At 43.0% G+C, this 19561-nt stretch overlaps 3 protein-coding genes across 3 annotated transcripts in view; 2 read left to right on the forward strand and 1 right to left on the reverse strand.

Moving 5' to 3' along the window:
- Window positions 1-1969: 1969 nt before the first annotated feature.
- On the forward strand, window positions 1970-6155 carry LOC117457074 (zona pellucida-like domain-containing protein 1). Its single transcript, XM_034096939.2, has 11 exons — window positions 1970-2001; window positions 2143-2271; window positions 2533-2759; window positions 2909-3099; window positions 3200-3272; window positions 3365-3462; window positions 3590-3673; window positions 3806-3977; window positions 4675-4774; window positions 4970-4993; window positions 5097-6155. The coding sequence occupies exons 2-11, from the start codon at window positions 2178-2180 to the stop codon at window positions 5252-5254; spliced, it is 1221 nt and encodes a 406-aa protein (XP_033952830.1). The 5' UTR covers window positions 1970-2001; window positions 2143-2177; the 3' UTR covers window positions 5255-6155.
- LOC117457075 (apolipoprotein A-IV) lies at window positions 5514-7552 on the reverse strand. Its single transcript, XM_034096940.2, has 4 exons — window positions 7504-7552; window positions 7273-7331; window positions 7094-7187; window positions 5514-6949 (listed from the first exon to the last, which is right to left on the reverse strand). Exons 2-4 carry the CDS (start codon window positions 7319-7321, stop codon window positions 6079-6081), a joined length of 1014 nt encoding a protein of 337 aa, XP_033952831.1. The 5' UTR covers window positions 7322-7331; window positions 7504-7552; the 3' UTR covers window positions 5514-6078.
- Window positions 7553-9609: 2057 nt separating this feature from the next.
- LOC117457027 (uncharacterized) overlaps window positions 9610-19561 on the forward strand; it is a 52084-nt gene continuing 42132 nt past the window's right edge. Inside the window, exons 1-4 of the mRNA XM_034096895.2 lie at window positions 9610-9638; window positions 10011-10110; window positions 12481-12642; window positions 13240-13419. Coding sequence (XP_033952786.1) covers window positions 9610-9638; window positions 10011-10110; window positions 12481-12642; window positions 13240-13419 — 471 coding nt within the window. The remainder of the gene's footprint in view (window positions 9639-10010; window positions 10111-12480; window positions 12643-13239; window positions 13420-19561) is intronic.

Below are 19561 nucleotides of genomic sequence, written 5' to 3' on the forward strand. Positions count from 1 at the left end.
CTGATCAAATCGGGCGAACTCCCATTCGCTTTGAAATTCGTTTTTGTTGAATGACACCAGTGGTACATTTACCCAAGTATTTAACTTACTTACTTACTGATACTGATTTCAGAGGGAAATATTTCCCAATTCCTTGAAACAGTGACAGTTTATGAAACATCATGGTCTTAGGTTAGGGTTAGGGTTAGGGTAATGTTGTGAATTGAGTGGCCCATGGTGGTAGTGGGGTTATGGTATGGGCAGGCGTATGTTATGGACGACGAACACAGGCCACTCGATTCACAACATTTATCCATTACCATTAACCCTAACCCTAACCCTAATCCTACCCCTCACACCAGATACTGACTGGTTTTCGAACCCCCCTAGACCCCCCCAATAAAGCAAAAATGCACATTTCAGAGTGGCCTTTTATTGTGGCCAGCCTAAGGCACACCTGTGCAATAATCATGCTGTCTAATCAGCATCTTGATATGCCACACCTGTGAGCTGGGATGGATTATCTCGGCAAAGGAGAAGTTCTCACTATCACAGATTTTTTCAGATTTGTGAACAATATTTGAGAGAAATGGTTATTTTGTGTATATAGAAAATGTTTTAGATCTTTGAGTTCATCTCATGAAAAATGGGAGCAAAAACAAAAGTGTTGCATTTATATTTTGCTGTAAGATGTTTACATGATTATATATCAAGGGTTTGTCCAAATCCATCGACCCAACAGGTTAGCATTATTTTCAGATATCTCCATCCAGACATTGTGTCTAGCTATGCATGCAGGGGAATTACAGCAACATGAAACAAAGTATAGGATTAGAGTTAATAAGAGAAGCCGACCATTTGTTTCCAAACAGGTGTCCTGGGAGGAAAAATCCTTGAACACAGACGAGGACCGAAGAGAATGTAAAAGTGACGCATCTGTGGATCGTGTAACAAATATCTTCTCTCACCAGGGGCACAACAACATGGATGCTCCTTTTTCACATGTCTGAGTGACAATGGTGCCTTTCAGTAGAGAGGCAACAGTTGAGGCCTATAGCTGTATACATTACGTGTAAGGCAGTTCTATGGAGACAAAAGGGGGTGATGTTTGTCATGCAAAGGAAAGAAAATAAGGTTAATCCTGGCAGGCTAAGGACTTCATCGCTTGTGGCGAACATGATCACCTTTCAAGCATTCAAGGTGTTTTATTCTCAAAAAAACAATTTGTTCTATTCGTGACAGTGAGTCTTTGCTCAAGGACTTTGGAAAATGTACTTGTTTTTTGGTGCAATGTGGTAGATTTGCAAATTATTTGTAATGGTGTACAGTATCTCAGTTATTCATTACAGAAGATATCAATACAGTATAATTAGGAAAAGCATAAATGGTGTTCATGTATGCTCATCTGCAGGTTTGAGGTTAAGTTAGTGAAATGTGGATGACATTTGATGTCTAATTATTATGTTGATAGTTTCAAAATTCATTTCCTTTTTCTGAATTTCAAAGTGTATGTACTAGGTATGTACATAGCTTTTATGATTATATGATTTTAGGTTAAGAACATCTAGCCAGCAGCTATAACGTTCCCTCTCAATAGTCATTTTTTAAGCGAGAAACCTAAAACAGCAGTTGTAGTTACCCTGAGCGATCTGTATCAAATCCCACTGACACTTTAATCTGCTCGGTTTAAATCTGACAGCAAACACTGCCAGAATCTGCTGCTGTCTAAATCAGGAGTCACAGAAACATGGATTGTGTGTGTGTGTTTGTGTGTGTGTGTGTGTGTGTGTGTGTGCGCGCGCGTGTGTGTGTGTGTGTGTGTGTGTGTGAGTGTGTGTGTGTGTGTGTGTGTGTGTGTGTGTGTGTGTGTGTGTGTGTGTGTGTTCAAAAGGGTATATAATTAGATGAAGGGAGGGCTTGATAGTCCCACCTCTATGGTTTTAGGTGTCTTGAGGATGTCACATACTATAAAAGCCACACTGCACAACTCCTTATGTGACACCTGCTCAGGTACCAGCTAACGTAAGATCAGCTCTCTATATTTACACCACCAATTTGTGTTTTGCTAAATGATCCCTTTTGTGTTTTTGATCTGACTCAGTTGTTAATGTTACTTTATTGTTTTCATTGTTGTTGATATTGATTTCTTCTTTATTTATATAGGATTTATTGATCTGACTGACCCTGGTCCAGACAGCATGAGTCACTATCTTTGTCTCCCTCTGCTGGTTGTGCTCCTGCAGCCATCTGTGTGTCTCAACAACTGCTCGTCTGACTACCAGAGGATCCCTGGTAGGCTGAATATCTCTTTCACTGAGCCAGATAGTTTGGTTTTAACGCGCATTATGTACAAATTAGAACAGATGGTGTTAAGTAACAATCACAAAATGAGAAAATTACCTATTCGTCCTGCTCAATGTAACATTTATTTACCTCATCTCTGTCTCTGCATCAGCATTATAATCTTCATTTCCCCTTTGATTCAAAATGGGAAAAAATCACACATAATTAAATAATTCTTGGTCTTTTTTCTTTTTTACTTTTCTTACGTAGACAATTCAGACATGACAGTTGAATGTGGGGCCGGAATGATCACGCTAGAGATCAACCTGTGCACAGCTCAGTGGGCAGGCTTCAACACCACAGACCTGGCTCTGAACGGGAAGCACAACACCACCGAGTGCCAGGGCACCATCGACAACAGTGTGGACCCTGCAGTTATCCGTTACAAGCTTCCTGTTAACGACAGTCAGCAGAATCCCTGCCGCCAGTCTCTGCAGGTCAGAAGGTCTCTAGTATAGGACGTTGAATATTGTTAAATTACTGGACAAATAGTGATATTACTGCAACAGGGATTTAGAGATACATATCACTTTATTAAGGATGATGTTGCAGTTTAGTGGACTATATTACAATTGCGTTTCTGCAGATTGTGGATGAGGCCCCGGACCCCTCAGGTCCCTTCAGCAGCTTTTCAAGTATCCAGTCAGTTATCATTACCGGGTTCATTGACACACCCCGAACTGACCTGGGGCTGATCAGCTACTCCACAGACCTCTACTATCACTTCTCCTGCCGATACCCGCTGGAATACCTGATCAACAACACACAGATTGTGGCGTGAGTAACTTACCATCTTAAAAAAGTGTTGTTAATATACCTTATCACTTTAGCTTGAGACATAACATAAACACAGCCATTTCTTTCAATGATTTTTCAGCTCCTCAGTGTCTGTTGCGACCAGCGATAACAATGGAACCTTCATTGATACACTTAAAATGAGTGTTTTTAATGTAAGTTGGCATTTAGTGGCCTTAGACAAACTCTACTCTGCTATAAACATATTTCACTTGATGTATTTCACTCTAACATCTTATTTTTCCAGGACTCAGGCAGTATCTACCCTTTAGTAGTACCTTCGACAGGACTTGAGCTCCGAACCAGGATCCATGTGGAGGTCAAGGCTGTTAACCTCACAGGAACGTAAGTGACAGATTACTGGACGCACAGAGTGAATGTGCTTATCAGAAAAACGGATAGTGAAATAAAAATGGGAAAATTGTTTTCTTGTAGCAAACAGTACTTCATTGGCCCACTGTCCTTATTTCAGTTTCCATATACTGCTGGATCACTGCTTTGGCACTCCCACTGCTTACACCATGTCGAACAGTGAGCAGCACAACTTCTTCACCGGGTATGGACGCACACATGCATCATTAGTGTAAATTCTGCTATACTGTATGCATGGGGAAATAATCTAAACTCCACATCTATTTTTTTTTTTAAATATAAAGTGTATCTAAATAATCTCCATACTCTCCACAAGCTGTTCATTGGACCAAAGGACATCTGTGACAAGCAATGGCCTTTCCAAGGTCGCCCGCTTTAACTTCGAGGCCTTCCGCTTTGTTCAGCACCGCGACCAGGCAAAGTCCAGCATCTATCTGCACTGCATACTAAGACTCTGTGAACCAAGCAAATGCCAAGAGCTGCTGTCTGTAAGTTGAGAAGTCAAGAACAAATGACTTTGCTTTAAAGACATGAAAAGGTAATGCTAAATCAGCTTTCAAAGGCTAACCAAAACTATATTTTAGGATAAAGATTTGAAGTATAGAATTGACCTGTTTTTTGCATCTTGGTCATGAAAGAAATAGATATAAAGATAAAAAAATATTTTTTTGTTTTATCTGTAGTATTGAAGAGACAGAAAAAGTATAGGTGACAGGAAATGTACGGAAAGACAGGAAACTGCAACCAAGTTTATTGAGTCAAAATATTTTGGGGAAATTCTGACTGATGGTTGGCACCTTTTTTAATAATAATAATAATAATAATTTCAATTTATATAGCGCCTTTCACGAAACCCAAGGACGCTTTACAATGGGAAGTAACAAAACAAAAGGTAATAATAAACATACAGAGCAATAGCAGGAAATAAGTGACTGTAAATTAGTTGAGGCCAAAGGCCTGAGTGAACAGATGGTGTTTGAGGTGTTTTTTGAAGGTGTCCAGAGTGTTTGAATCCCGGGCCACCAGGTAACCCACATTTGCCTTTAAAGTGAATATTTTACAATTTGACCATAAAAACAAAACATGTGTTATTTCTAACATCTACATTTTGTATAGAGAAGTCATACTTTGACACTATATAAAATGGATTAAACTAAACCCAAATGCACGTGTGTTGTTTTTCAGGCCTGTAATGTCAGAAGAAAAAGGTCTGTGACTCCTTATGGGAAAGAAAGCAGTGAATCTGCAACTATTTCAGTTGGACCTCTTTACACTGGCAGAGAAGGTAAGTCCCTGCAAACACAATACTATTATTATTATTATTATTATATTATTACTATTATTATTATTATTATTATTATTATTATAATACGTTGTATAGTAAATATATATATATATATATATATATAATAAATATATATAGTAAACAATGATAACACGTTTTTTCTTAATTACCCTTTTTTATTTACCCCTTCCAAAGAGAGGCCAAATGCAGCTGCATACAGTGAGTATATTGTAATCAAATGAACCACTAGAAATACATGTTCTTATCTTGAATGTGTATAACTCATAAAGAAATCCCAATGATCTGCATCTGTGTGCATCAGGTTCTGACGTGGCATCAGAGAGGGATGACGTGAACGTGACTGGCCTGGTGGTAGGAGTTGTGTTCGGCTCTGCAGCTAGTGCCTTGCTGATTCTGGGCGGCTGGTTCGCCCTGAAGAAGTTTTATTGGGCAGGAGGATTACCTCGTGCTTTTAACTGACAGACAACTGGCAAATTGTCTTCTCCTTGTCACCTCATACTATATTGTGTCTTATTCTGGGAACCAAGTATCTGATAATGTTATGATTTGTCGGTAATAACTACATGTTCTTGTCAGGTGACCTTTGGAACTAGGGAAAAAGATTAGTATTTGATATGACTTCTTCTGTCTATACTTGATGCATCTGCACTCATTTATCAGTTATGAAGGAAGAGGCAAACCAGAACTGTCTAAACGGAAGAAACATGAAATATGGAAGTCATTTCAGAACAAAGTCATTTTAATATTTTATGTTTTTCTACATTTGCACGTACAGAATCTTATATTTGATAAAGTATATATATACACATTATAATCTGCAGTATATAGGTCATATCTGTTTTGATAATATTACAAATAAAAGTCAAATCATGTTGGCGTTGCATTCTGTGGTTGACATTACATTGCACAGTAAACATATTTACAAACTAATTGATATATACAGAATGAAACCAATACATCAATCAAAACCAAACACTCATAAATATTTACAAGCATCTTACTGTGCTGGTACAGTAGCAAACAACAACCAAAATAATGGTTAACAACTAACACTTAGACAAGTATAATTCAAACTACTCTGCATGTAAAAGCCCAACTTGGCAGGAGTTGAACATGTGCCACTGTGTGGCAGAACAACAGTTCTTACTCTGTAATAAAATATGTCAAATTGCATAATATATATTGTAAAAAATGAACTAAAATGTAATTACTCACATTATACACTTTGATAAGATAATAACAGCAGTTTATTGGCATTTTTATTATAAAAAATATGACTATCACTACACTGAGTGCAGAATGTCTTCAAGCAGAGCAGAAAGTTTAACTGAGAAGTCCTCCTGCAAATGTCCAGCTGTCTGTACAGACGATGAAGAAGAAGAAGAAAAAGAAGAAGAAGGAGACAGTCGTGTGCCTCCTCTGACCTCTAACTCATCTTCCAGCCCTTTAAACAGCCTCTCCATCCGGGCCTGAAACATTTGGCTCTGCAGTGCTGCATTTTGGCAGAAGCGCTCCATACTGGCTGTCAATTCCGCCTTACCGGGCCGTGAAGTTCCTAGCAGAGCAGCAAGCTCTGCTCTGAGAGCCCCCACCCTGTTCTGTGCCTCCACCCTCACAGAACTCACTTCCTGTCCCATCCTGGAGCTAATTTCCTGCCAGTGGTCTGACTTTGCTGCCTCTTGCTCACTAGCACTGGTCTCTTTCAGATGGTTGATCACCGCAATGGTTTTAGTATGGAAGTCACTGATGAGGTCAGCCACCTTGGAGCTGCTGTGCTCCAGCGTTAGGCTCATCCAGTGGAAGGCTTCCTGGTACAAAGCCGGAGTGGCCTCTGCCTGAGCCTCAGCTGGCTCCAGACCCTGCAGATAGAGGCTCAGATGGCCACACAGGTCTTGGGTGCTGCTGCTTAGAGAGCTCTGGAGCTGCTGGATGAGGGGAGCCAAGCGCTCCCTCATGCTGGCCAGGGTGGAGCTGAGGTGGTCCGAAGAGTGAGACAACCTCTCTCGCAGTTCGGCCAGCTCTTGGCGCAGACGGGTACGCAGACGCTCCGACTCAAGGTTGAGTTTGTGCTGCATCTCCTTTGCCACAGGGTTTTTGCTCTGATCATCATGGTTGTAAAGGCCACTGCTGTCTATGTGGCTCTTGTATATTTTACTGAGCAAAGAGAGACAAAAGTACAACATTAATAAGGGTTTACATTTGTATTATCTATAAATATATTACCATGACTTGAGCGTAAGGCTGCAAATGAATTTTATGGTCTTAGATTAGTTTACAGTACTTGTTCAGTCAACTTACTCAACATCTTTTGTGAATTCTGTCTTGTCTTGAGACTGGTTGTCTTTTAAATCAGTCAAGGGTGCCTCCCTGGTTCGACGGTGGAGAGGGTATGCTGAAGACAAAGAAAACATACATTAAAAAAATGAATACATTGCTAAATAAGGGCTGTTAAACAGTATTTAAAGATAAATGTATACCTGTAGTTGCCAAGAACGATAGAGCGAAGATCACAACTTTTAGATGCATGTTTATCTTTCTGTGGAGGAACAGAAGAAACAAAAAAACTTTACATACAATTTTATATTAGAAAAAACATAAACATTTCCAGATTAAATAATGATATATGATTCATTGTATGTACATTCCCTGTTGGGTCTAGACAGAAGACAAGCGAAAGACTAATATGTGAAAAAGTGGCTGGCCTTTACCTGAGGATCTAGGTCTGCAGGGGGACGTGTTCTCTCGTCTGACTTATAAAGGTCCTTGTTATCAGAGCATCAGCCCAAACTGCCTGTGTCAACAGGCAACACGTGGAGGGTCAGACTAATGGCAGAACACAACACAACAACACACACACACACACACACACACACACACACACACACACACACACACACACACACACACACACACACACACACACACACACACACACACACACACACACACACACACACACACACACACACACACACACACACACACACACACACACACACACACACACACACACACACACACACACACACACACACACACACACACACACACACACACACACACACACACACACACACATGTGAACTTACCAACATTATTGCAGCATTGTTTGAATGTACTTATGTCACGTCAATAAGGATGCATCACATTAGTGGTTAGTGATGATAGTGTGTAAAAAGGAGAAAGTACCATGATAACAAATATGATAGAATGGAAATAAGTAGTAAAATTGAAAGTAAGTAAACACTACTGATAATGTTAGACTGTGTCTTCTGTGCTCTATCTTTACAAATAAATCAAGCCAACTTTAAGTGCATTATTGAGTCTTGAATGACATTTCTGCATTTGCCTGCATAGTTAATGAATACAAAATGAATAGTATTGTTTTATATTACAAATCATTTCCCATCTGTGAACACTCTGTATTTCAGCAACTAGTAGAGTATTTCTGAATGCGATGTGGAGGATTTTGTGCACCAGTGACATGGAAATGTGGGTGAAAGTTGAACTGTGTTTAGTTAGATAACTTACGAGACGTCATTAAAGGATCAAAGTCCATGGCTACCGTGATTAAAGAGTTATTCCGCTTATCTAAAGTCCAACTTTATTTCAATACAATAACAGAGTGAGTAAGACTTTGGTTACTGTACATAAAAACAGCACTGTTGGCTACAGTTAACTGTAGAACAGTTTGCCATGCTGACATATTGTATGTTCCAACATAGACCTTGTTAGACACATGGATGCACATGCAGTAATAAGCAACACTAGTTCATGAAGACATTATTATAACTCTCAATCTTTTTGAAATGATTGGACTGTTCGATACACTTTATATGATAATAAGTTAGGGCTAGGTATCGTATTCTATTTGAATTTGGAGCAAAGGGCAACAATCTTCCCTTGGTTGTTTTACACAGGTGTGCAGAGATTACCATCAGTGGAACTGCGGGTCAAAGGTTTACATAATAAAGAAAAAACTTTACTTTTGTAAAATTGACAAAAGTATTTTTCCTTTAAACCAAACAAGTAACATATTTGTGCAAATGCAGGTTACTTACATAAGTAGAGTACATGAATACTTGTATTTTATATTACTGCATACTTTCAGTTAACAGATAAAACCTTCATATGTTGCTGTATATTACAGGTCAGTTATGGGTCAAACAGACTCTGACTCTTATTACCATCAAGTAAAACACAAAGACCAACAGTATAAATATTCAATATGTGAAGTGAAGTTTAGAGTGGCAGCTGGTTTGCATAGTCAGGCACTGAATCTGAGCTTGATGTGGATTTCAATGTGAATACAGTGGCGCTGTGATGCACAAACTGCTGAGTAGACTCCTATAAAGCAAAGCTGCGTTGATGTACATTGGAAGCCAAATCTTTAATCAGTTTCATGATAGGACTGAGAAGAACAAATGCCGTAATGTGAGCCTGCAGCACCAGGCAGCCCTACTCTCTGTTTTCCCGGCTACTTTTCATCAGCATTCAGTCCCTCCACTGTCACTGTCACCTTACCTCGCAGGCCTCATAAATCATTCAGCATGCCATAAAAAAGTTATGCAGACAAACTCTCCTACTGCAGGTATGCTGCATTACAAGCAGACAGGAGAGGTTTATCAAGGGAGTGAAGTTTTAACAACATCTCCAAAACTACTTTATTGGCTATGACTCAAACAAGGCAGGCAACCAAGACACTTTTTACAGATCCTGGATGAAAAATGTAAACACTTCTCCCTGAGTCTGAAAAAAAAAACGTTGTTTACTTGTGGACTGGTCCTTTAATTCTGCAGGTGGACATATTAACCATGGTGAGGAGATGCGACAAGAGCTTCAGGTGTGTGTGGTGGCTGAGTGCTTTGGTTCTTACTCTGGTTCATGGAAACAACTTGAGCCAACAGGTCCAGGAGAGGCCACCCTGCCAGACAGGTAGGCTATCTTGACACACATTCAGCTAAATCAGATAAACATTACATTATTTTTCTGCATATGATTAGCCACTTTTTTTTAAACAAGTTTGGTGACAACACTGACTTTGATGTTAACCTGGACACTTCTTTGTATATATTTTATTATTTCCAATAGGTTTTTACTGCCCCTTGGGGAGCTTCACTCCACTCCCCTGTCCCAAGGGAACCTATGGACCAGCAGCTGATGCTGTGTCCATAGAAAGCTGTCTTAAGTGTCCTCCTCAACACTACTCTCCCAGACCAGGCCTGTCTGCCTGTCTGCCCTGTAGCCCTGTGGCTCAGCAGCCTCTGTCTGGTCAGGACACTTGCATCTGCATGGGAGAAGGACAGACTTTCCAGGTGACAAAGATATTTCACACAATAGTAGGATCAACCCATTTATTGCCCAACAAATTAGTTTCCTCTTGTTTTTGTGACATTTTTTACATCAACACAGCCAACTACAATACAAATGACCCACTTTGGTATTTTGCCCTGCAGTATCCTTCTTTATTCTATGAACTTGAAGAAAAACTTAAATTTCTCAAGCTTATATTTTGATAAATTGTTCACTTCAATATGAAAGTAGCTTTCTCACTGAGAAAACATTACACTGTACAATCTCTAGCTTCAAGCTGAAAGAGCTCTAGATCAAGTTCCCTCGCAGTAGAGTCAGGTTTCCTATTCTGTTGGAACTTGCAAAGTCCTTTACTCATCGACTCATAATAAGAATGAGATTTTTTCACACTATTGCAAGGGTAAAGATGCAATAACTAAATACATAAAAAATAAATGAATGAATGGTGAAGAAAAGGAAACAATGAATGAAGTACGGTATTAATCTTCAAATTAAAACTTTAGACTACTGAAATAGTAAAAAGCAAAGCCTTCAAAATTGAAGGTTAAATACTGCGCATGCTCAGTCAGACTCGTTTTTTCGTCTTCTTTTATTTTTTTTAATGGCAGCTAGCCCTGTAGCCTCTGTTGCTACCTGGTAGTTTTTCCGTAAGCTTCACTCAAAATACTAATTACATTGTTTTACAAATGTTTCAACAACTGCTACTTAGACCAGTAAGAAGTACATATTGATGATAAGAGTAAAGTTGACTGATGTAAAAGTCAGGACAGCTATATGCTATAAGCTATATTTTGTTTGTCTACCCTCCCTCCCAAATGTAAAGCGTCTTTGGGTTCAAGAAAAGCGCTATAGAAATACAATTTATTATTATATTATTATTATATAACCGGATTAGCATAATAGAGTTAACAGCCTGACCAAACTGAAATGCCTTCCACATACTCATTAGATAATTAATCAAAACTTCAGTATTTAGTGAAACGTTATGTTTAAACCATACCCTGAAGAAATCAGCGATATTCCCCGGTAAATAATGATTTTATAGCTCTTTTTGATCAAGACCTGTATATTCCGTCTGGCCGCCGCCATGTTTGCCATTTTCAGTAGTCACGTGATGGTCGTGACGTCATCCATGCGTTCACTTTGTCAACACACGGAAATATGGTGGAGTATTTCAGTTCGGACTCGTCAGCAGAGGAACAAGTTTTGACCAATGTGAAGAGATTGGATGGGGGAATTCAGCCATACATATCAGTATGACAATACGACACCATCTGTCCTAAGACCCTCACATCGTACAAGGAAAAACTTCCGAAGAAAACCCACAGTTTAAAGGGAACATGGGAGAAACCTCAGGGAGAGCAACAGAGGAGGGATCCCTCTCCCAGACGTGCAATAGATGCCGTGTGTAAATTGAAAAGATAATACATTTGCAACATAGGTAGTCCAAATGTTTGGAAATGCATGTGTGTATAATGGGAAGATGATATAAGATACTATATGTATGCATGTAGTACCACCCTTGCTAGCGATTCCCTCTCTAGTTTAGCATACTCAGCTTCGTTGTCCCTGGCCATAGAATCACGATTTTATGGGGCCGGAAAAACTGGGGGGAAATACACACTAGCCGGTACTACGCTATATGGAAAGGCCACCAAAAACTGTCCTGGCCTGGACGCTAAAACGGGGCTAGCCGCTGCAATGGAAATGCGCTATAACATACCTTATTCTTACTCCGAGCACTACTTCTGCTCCTCCGTCGCTTCACACTTGCAGAGGGCGATTTCTCTACTGGCCGAACTGGTGTCCTGGTCGGTGATGACACCAGAAAGACCGATGGTACTGCATCTCCATTGAGTAATGGTTGTTCTTTAAATCCCATGTTATGTTTGATCATACTCTCAGAGTAGTCGTCCGGAAATGTGAAATGTTCGCTGCATACATGAGCCTGTAAATCTCTCGGTTCGGGCCGGCCACATTTCGCTAGCCACTGCCTCCGAATATACTTCTTATGCTTACCTTTTGGCAACAGATGGAACCGAGCATTCCGTGGATTGTTCCTATCCGAATTATGGCAATATTTCGCGATACAGTGAGGCATATTTGAAGAGAGAAACTACAGTAAATAACATGGAGATCAACGTGTCTTCGAAAACCAAACGCATGGATTACGTCACGTCCGGGAAATGGCGGCGCCCACAGTGTTGATGTTATTTCGGTATATAATCAGTTTAAAATCACTGATAATGTCATCGGATTAAAAAAAAAAAAAGAGAGACTGGCAGAGACTGGTCTGTTTTATCGGATGATAATTTAAAAAAAACGAGTGTCATGAGCATACCATTCCTTTAACCTTGCCTCCTTTTATGCAGACCAGTGACGGGCTTTGCCACTGCACCATCGGCTACCAACCTGCTAACAACGGAGATGTGTGTGCACAGAAACAGTACGACGTCTGCAGCGATGGAAAAACTCGTTCACAGTATGGAAACTGTATGGACAGATATCAGTGGTCTCTTCACTGCATGCAGCAGGTTAGAATTTTTGCAATTATGTATCACAGTTAGACGTACAAACTAAAGTAGAGCAGAAGTAAATCGTGTAATTCACTTACTAACACTTAACCCAAATATCTGTCTGAATGATATTTGAGGGTTTTGATAAACTGTAAAGTAATCTGTTTACAAAACACACTGACGAAATATACGAGTATATTTCGTCAGTGTGCGTCAGTGTGAGGCTAATGAGAACAACCTAGATGTCTTTGCCCTTTCCTCTATGAACGTGAACATACTTATCAAGTAGAGGCTTGTTTTAGTCCCACTTAATATTTTAGTCCCACTTAATATTTAACCACAAAGTGCTTCCTATGACTGTTTCTGTGCAAGGCCTTCACTTTTCTCTGCATGCAGTGTTTATTTTTGTTCCTGCGGTCCATAGCAGACTTTGGTACAAATGACCTTCCACCTATATACTCACTTATACTTAGCGTAAATTGAGAATACTGCCACTAAAATGAATTTAAACAATACAACACGCAGAAAAAGCTGGTACAAGCAGATAAATTATATAAGATACATTTAAAAAAGAAGTAGAAGAGTTGTTTAAATCCCAGCATTGCTTTCCTGCAGGTGTGTCAATCTGCAGAAGACTACAGGGATTATGATGGAGAGCTGGGTCTGTGTGTTTGCAAAGAGCCTCCTGGAAGAGCTCTGCGTGGAGGCCTTTGTAGGAGAAGGCCAGCTACTGAACTGGAGTTGCTATGCCGGACAAATGGAGAAATGGAGCTGGTGTGGAGTTATGGCCACCAGGTGAGGAAGAGAAGCATCAAATAGATAAAGACACACACAGAGGAACATTTCCAAGCACTAAATAGGAAGAAATACAATGGGAACGTGTGATTTTAGTATTTTTTGGGAATACAATTGAACCTCCTGTATCCAAAAATTGTTCTTCATGTTATCCATACAGTATTTCCATTACATAAACAAAGAATAGTTTAAGTAACATTATCTGGTCAGACCATATGAACTAAACCTTTACACAAAACTATAGGTTACTTACATAACCCTAGTACTCAGAGTAACATGTAGTGAGATGTCTCACTATGGGATGCGCCTCATCGCGGAGCAAACAGAAGCATCAATCTCATTACGCCAATCCTGATTGGCTGGTGATCTTGACGTCAGCGTCAGGGAATCCACCCCCTATAAGTAGCTTGCGCTACGTCGCATGCGTCATTCAAAAATAAGCACCTCTTCTCGCTTCACCATAGCAAGGAGGGCCGTCTGGTGAGACATCTCACTACATGTTACTCTGAGAACTTGGGTTACGTAAGTGACCTATAGTTCTCATTCATAACACTCCGTTCGATGTCTCACTATGGGAAATTGTAGCTCCCGTATTGCCAGACGAGCTTATCTCGAAATTCACCAAACCAACCAGAATTTAACAGGTAGAGCTCTGACTCAACACGGTGCCCAGCACTGCTCGGGCCACGCTTGGAGCGGAGACGTCTAGCCTGTAAAAGCGGACAAAAGTGAGCGGCGAGGACCAGCTCGCTGCTGCACAAATGTGGATGGAAACACCCTTGAACAAAGCCCAGGATGTAGCCAGACCACGAGTCGAATGAGCACGCAGACCCGAAGGTGCCTGCAAACCCTGACTCGTATAGGCCAAAGCAATCGCCTCCACAATCCAGTGGGAGAGCCGTTGCTTAGTAACGGGCTTGCCCTTCTGAGGGTTAGCCCAGGACACAAAGAGTTGGTCATTATGACGAAACTCTTTTGATCTGTCCATATAGGTGCGTAAAGCACGGACTGGACACAGCAAATCCGGCTGCTGTTCCCCGGAGGAACACAGCGGCGGAGGAAATGCCTCAATGTCAATTGGGGTACATGAACCAACCACCTTGCCGTCCACACAGCGGCGTGCGTTGACGCTTCCCCATTCACTTTGAATGGGGTGACGTCACTTTTAGCCGAAATGCATCGTGGGAAGCGACGTGGAGCGTAGCTGGCGTGGCTCGCTGCAAAAGTTGAGCAATGTTCAACTTTTGATGCCTCGGCGAGGCGTCAGCCAATCGAATCATATGCCAGTACAAGCTCTAGCCAATCAAACCGCTGCTTGTGTGTCAGGGGCGGGAGATTCATGTGATTGGTTGTTGGTCGAGTTTCAGACACACCCGCCGGCAAGCGTCAGCGCACGCCGCTGTGTGGACGGGCCGTTAGGTATAAAGGCAGGGTTGGGCTTCAACAACACTCTCGTTTGCCCTGGGGCGAACTGAGTGCATGAAGGATGTACAGATAGCGCATGAATGTCACTGACTCGCTTGGCGGATGCCAGAGCCAGTAACAGCACTGTCTTGAGTGACAAGTGCTTCATGTCAGCTTCTTCAAGGGGTTCAAATGGGGTTAGAGTGAGCCCATCTAAAACCACTGCCAAGTCCCATAAGGGCACCAGTGACCTGGAAACAGGGAGGAGCCTGCGAGCCCCTTTCATAAAACGGCAGACCAAAGGATGTTGGCTAGCCGTCTTTCCCTCAAAGTCCACATGGCATGCAGCAATAGCAGCCAGGTACACTTTGATCGTAGAGAAAGCTCTGTGTTTATCAATCAAGTCCTGTAGAAATGATCAAATCACCCCGACAGGACATTGAAAAGAGACCCTCCAAACACCCTCCACTTACAGTCATAGAGAGACCTGGTGGAGGAAGCTCTTGCACTCTGAATAGTGTTTATCACCTTCTGAGGGAGTCCCACTGTATTCAGATTGTACCACTCACGGGCCAGGCCCATAGTGCCAAGCGCTCTGGGCGTGGGTGCCGCTCCATAAGATCAATTTGCGTGCCAGCATGTGTAACTGGAGAGAACGCAAACCCCCTTGGCGGGTTATATACGATATTGTGGTCGTGTTGTCTGTCCTCACGAGGACATGGTGTCCTCTGAGAAAAGGCAGAAAGCGTTTTAGGGCGAGGAACACCGCTAAAAGCTCCAGGTAATTTATGTGTGCCCGCTGGAGGTCTCTGCTCCAGAGACCCCTCACCGGACGACCTTCGTAAATACCTCCCCAGCCTGTCAGACATGCGTCCGTGGTGACCACTTTCTGTGAAAGGACAGCACCCATAGGCACGCCCCGTACTAGAAAAGTCGGGTGCAGCCAGTGGCTCAGTGCCATTACGCATTTCACAGTAAATACGCATCTTTCAGGTCGACTGACCAGTCGTTTTGTCGCACGAGACGCAGAGATGTGTGAGTGAGCATTCTGAATTTGTATCTTTTTAGATATTTGTTCAGAACCCTCAAATCTAGTATTGGCCGAATCCCGTTCCCTCCCCGTTTGGGAACGAGGAAATACTTGGAATAAAAGCCGCTCTGACTCTGCTCGGCGGGTACTATAGAAATAGCCCTCTTTTCTAGAAGTGAGAGGATCTCTCTTTCTAGAATATGGGCTGACTCTCCTTGGGCTTGTGAATACAGAATGCCCAAGAAGCGAGGGGGGGTGACAGCGAATTGGAGTCTGTAGCCCCGTGTTACTGTCTTGAAAACCCAAGCAGATGTTGTGAGCATCTTCCACTGTATGCTCCTTAGAGCCAGCGGAGATATCACGTCTCTTACCCTCTGAGTCTCTATTTGTGGTGTTATGGGGCCCTCTAGTGTCTGAACACGGTGGTACCCCATTTCGGCAATCCCCACCGACACTGCGCATGCGCGTGACGGTGGTTCCTTCACAGACTCGTCTATTATCCGCCTTTTGAGAGAGGCCGTAGCTGCTCTCAGAAGGGGAACAGTTGACGGACTGTTTATTGTTTTTACTTTTTTTTTTTGAGCCGCGCCCTTGGCCTGAAGCCTGGATGCGTCAGCGGAAAATGGTTTATGTGAGAAACAACAACAATATTGTGACATGTGTTTTTGCGGACTTGAGGATGGCGTTGAGGCATCTCTCGAGGCAGCGGGAACACATCTAGAGCTGGGGAACCGTGGACTTCCAGCCCTGTCACAGAGGGGAGAAGGGGGGCTGTCAGGCCGCCCACTTCTTCTTCCTCGACTGCTGGCCGAAATTCTGGGTTGGCTGTGCCTAGTGCTGCGTACCTGGACTCACATTCAGGTTCAGGTCCGGACTCAAGTCCAGAGGTTCAGGTTCAGGTCCGGACTTATAAGTCCGGACCTGAACCTATGGCTTGTGTCAAGTTGTGTGAGTAACTAAAGTGAACTTATTGTGAGCTAATTATCAATTGAAAATTAACTCATAATCAACTCAAATTCAAACTCATCAGGTTTATTGTGCTCCCTTCCAACTTGTGTCTACATTTCTCTACAAAGTACAAATGTAAAAAAAACACTTTTTGCCACTTAGTCTACAAATGACTTATGACAGCAGTGAACTACTACAAAGTTCAAACATTTATTTCATTTACCAAACTAAAGTAACCAAACAGTCCCTGAGCTGACTGAGCCTAAATCCCTAAAACGTTGCTGAAAGGTAGAGTGTAGAGTAGACTATACGCATTACACTGTTACACACCTACTATACAGTATACACTGTAGTGACTGTACAGTCAGAGTGTACTGTACTGTCTGTACACCATGTATTTTCTACAACTCTACATGTGTACATTATACAGTAAATACTACATACATAGTGATGTACATACACACTGTTAGAAATTAAAATCAATGTTGATATGGCGTAATTTTGAATTAAATACACTATTTAATTTAAATCAGTTTTATTCTGAAAACACCGAAAGTTCACACTATTAACTTAATACTTTTATTCTGAAAATTATTCACTTCCGGTTAGCATTAGCATGTGGCGAAATGTTACGTTTTCAAACCGTGAATCGAAGGTGAAATGACATGTGATGTTGTACACTGAGCACACTGGGATTAGCACTCATTTATTGACGCTGAATAACGTTTATCAGGGAATGTTTAAATAACCACAGACACCAGAATATACGTAAGTGCTAGTTTTTTTGCGAGTCCAAGTACCGGTTCCCGACGTTCCGGTTTTAACCGGACTTGAACCGAAACTTTTTACAAGTCCAGTACCGGTTCGGCGTACCGGTACGCAGCACTAGCTGTGCCTGAGCTGCAGCCGGAACCGGAGATTTTCTAGGCCAACTCGCCCTCGTCTCCTGCCTGGGCTGCGGACTCGGGGCGGGCTGCGACCTCTGCTGTTTTGGTACTTTGAACCTAGCAGGGTTCGAGGCAGCTTGGGCGAAGGACTGCCGCTGTGAAGGCAGCGGCTGGACCCTTCGAGGGAGACAGAGGTGGAGGGCCTCATCCTCCTTCTTTTTCGACTCGCATCTCCTCTGCATGGAGGTGAGAGCGGAGCCGAAAATCCCCTCGGGAACGATGGGCATGTCTAGCACATCCTCCTTTTCCCGGTCTGGGAGGTTGGTGAGGTTGAGCCATCTAGCTCTTTCCTGCACCACCATGAACCCCATTGCTTTGCCCGTGGCCTGGACGGCGCAGCGTTGAACACGGAGACAAATGTCTGTGATCGCGGCCATCTCGTCCAGAACGGCCGGTCCAGGATTGCTTGACAGATCCTCGCAGAGCTCCGCTTGGTATGCGGTTAGCAGCGAGGAAACGTTCAAAGCCCTGGCGGACAACGCTGTGGCTCTGTAGGACCGTTCAGTCATGGTCGACTGGAATCGGTCCGCCTTCGCTGGCAGCGTGGGGTTCCTGCTTGGTGACGGGACCAGCCTCGGTAGGAGGTGGGCTGCCACCAGCGGTTCCATAGGCGGTATGCGGAGCAGGCCGAGCCTCTCCATACCGTCACAGTCTAGGGAGGAGGCACCCTGGATTGGGGCCTTGTTGCTAAAGGGCCGGTCTCTCCACGAGACCGACACCTCATCCAACATCTCCGGGAAGACCGGAAGGAGTTGCCTCTTTGTCCTCGTTGCTTGGGGAAAATGTTTCCCCTCGTAACGGGACCTGGAGGTCTCCTTGGCCATTTCGGGCCACGGGATGTCTAGTCTGTACGCGGCACGCTGACACACGGCCTGCAGGTCCATGCTCAGACAGGGCGAAGCTGGTGTGCTATCGCTCGGGAGAGCAGCCATCGCTCCCGGCTTTGCAGCCTGAGCCGATGACACGAAGATATCGTCTTCTTGCTCATCCGAATCAGATTGCCAGCCAGCAAATCAGCGGACATGAGGAGGTCCTGTCCCGACAAGCTAGCTTGGCGTGCTAACCGTCGGCGGAGGCTCTTTACGGTGAAGCGGGCACAATGTCCGCACGAGCCGGGGTTGTCAATAGACTCCTGGGCGTGTTCCAGCCCGAGGCAGGATGAGCAGACCTGGTGTGAGTCTGTGCCTGATATTTTCAACCCGCAGCCGCAGAGCCGAGCCTCCGAGTCCCTGACTCCTCTGGTGTGAGGGAGAGAGGCGTCCATCTTGTTCGCTGTGTGGCGTGGAGAGGACCCGCTCGTAACGGGTACGTTGTCGAGAAAAAAAATTCTTCCAACCTGTCCTTAATCCGGAGAAAAAAGGACGGTGTAGATTTTTTTCTCAAAGAATATTAACTGGTGTGTTAATATTCTTTAATCTTTTCCTCTGTGAGAGAAAAAGAAAAAACGTCCTCGCTACCATGGTGTCGGTAGTGAGGGAAAGCAAGCTAGCAACAGGTGTGTTGTTAGCTTGAAAAAATCAAAACCTTACCTTAATTTCCGAGGAAAGAAACGGCGAGGTCGATTGTAATACTAACTGGTGTGTTAGCATTAACAGTCTTCTTGCGAAGCAGAAGAGTAGCCGGCGAGCGCCCGTCGACCGAAAGTTAGTTTTGGGTTCAGTCTGTGGACTGTTAAGCTAGCCCGGTGTTTGAATGACGCATGCGACGTAGCGCAAGCTACTTATAGGGGGTGGATTCCCTGACGCTGACGTCAAGATCACCAGCCAATCAGGATTGGCGTAATGAGATTGATGCTTCTGTTTGCTCCGCGATG

The sequence above is a fragment of the Pseudochaenichthys georgianus genome, chromosome 13 (assembly GCF_902827115.2).
Source record: "Pseudochaenichthys georgianus chromosome 13, fPseGeo1.2, whole genome shotgun sequence".
Taxonomy (NCBI): Eukaryota; Metazoa; Chordata; class Actinopteri; order Perciformes; family Channichthyidae; genus Pseudochaenichthys; species Pseudochaenichthys georgianus.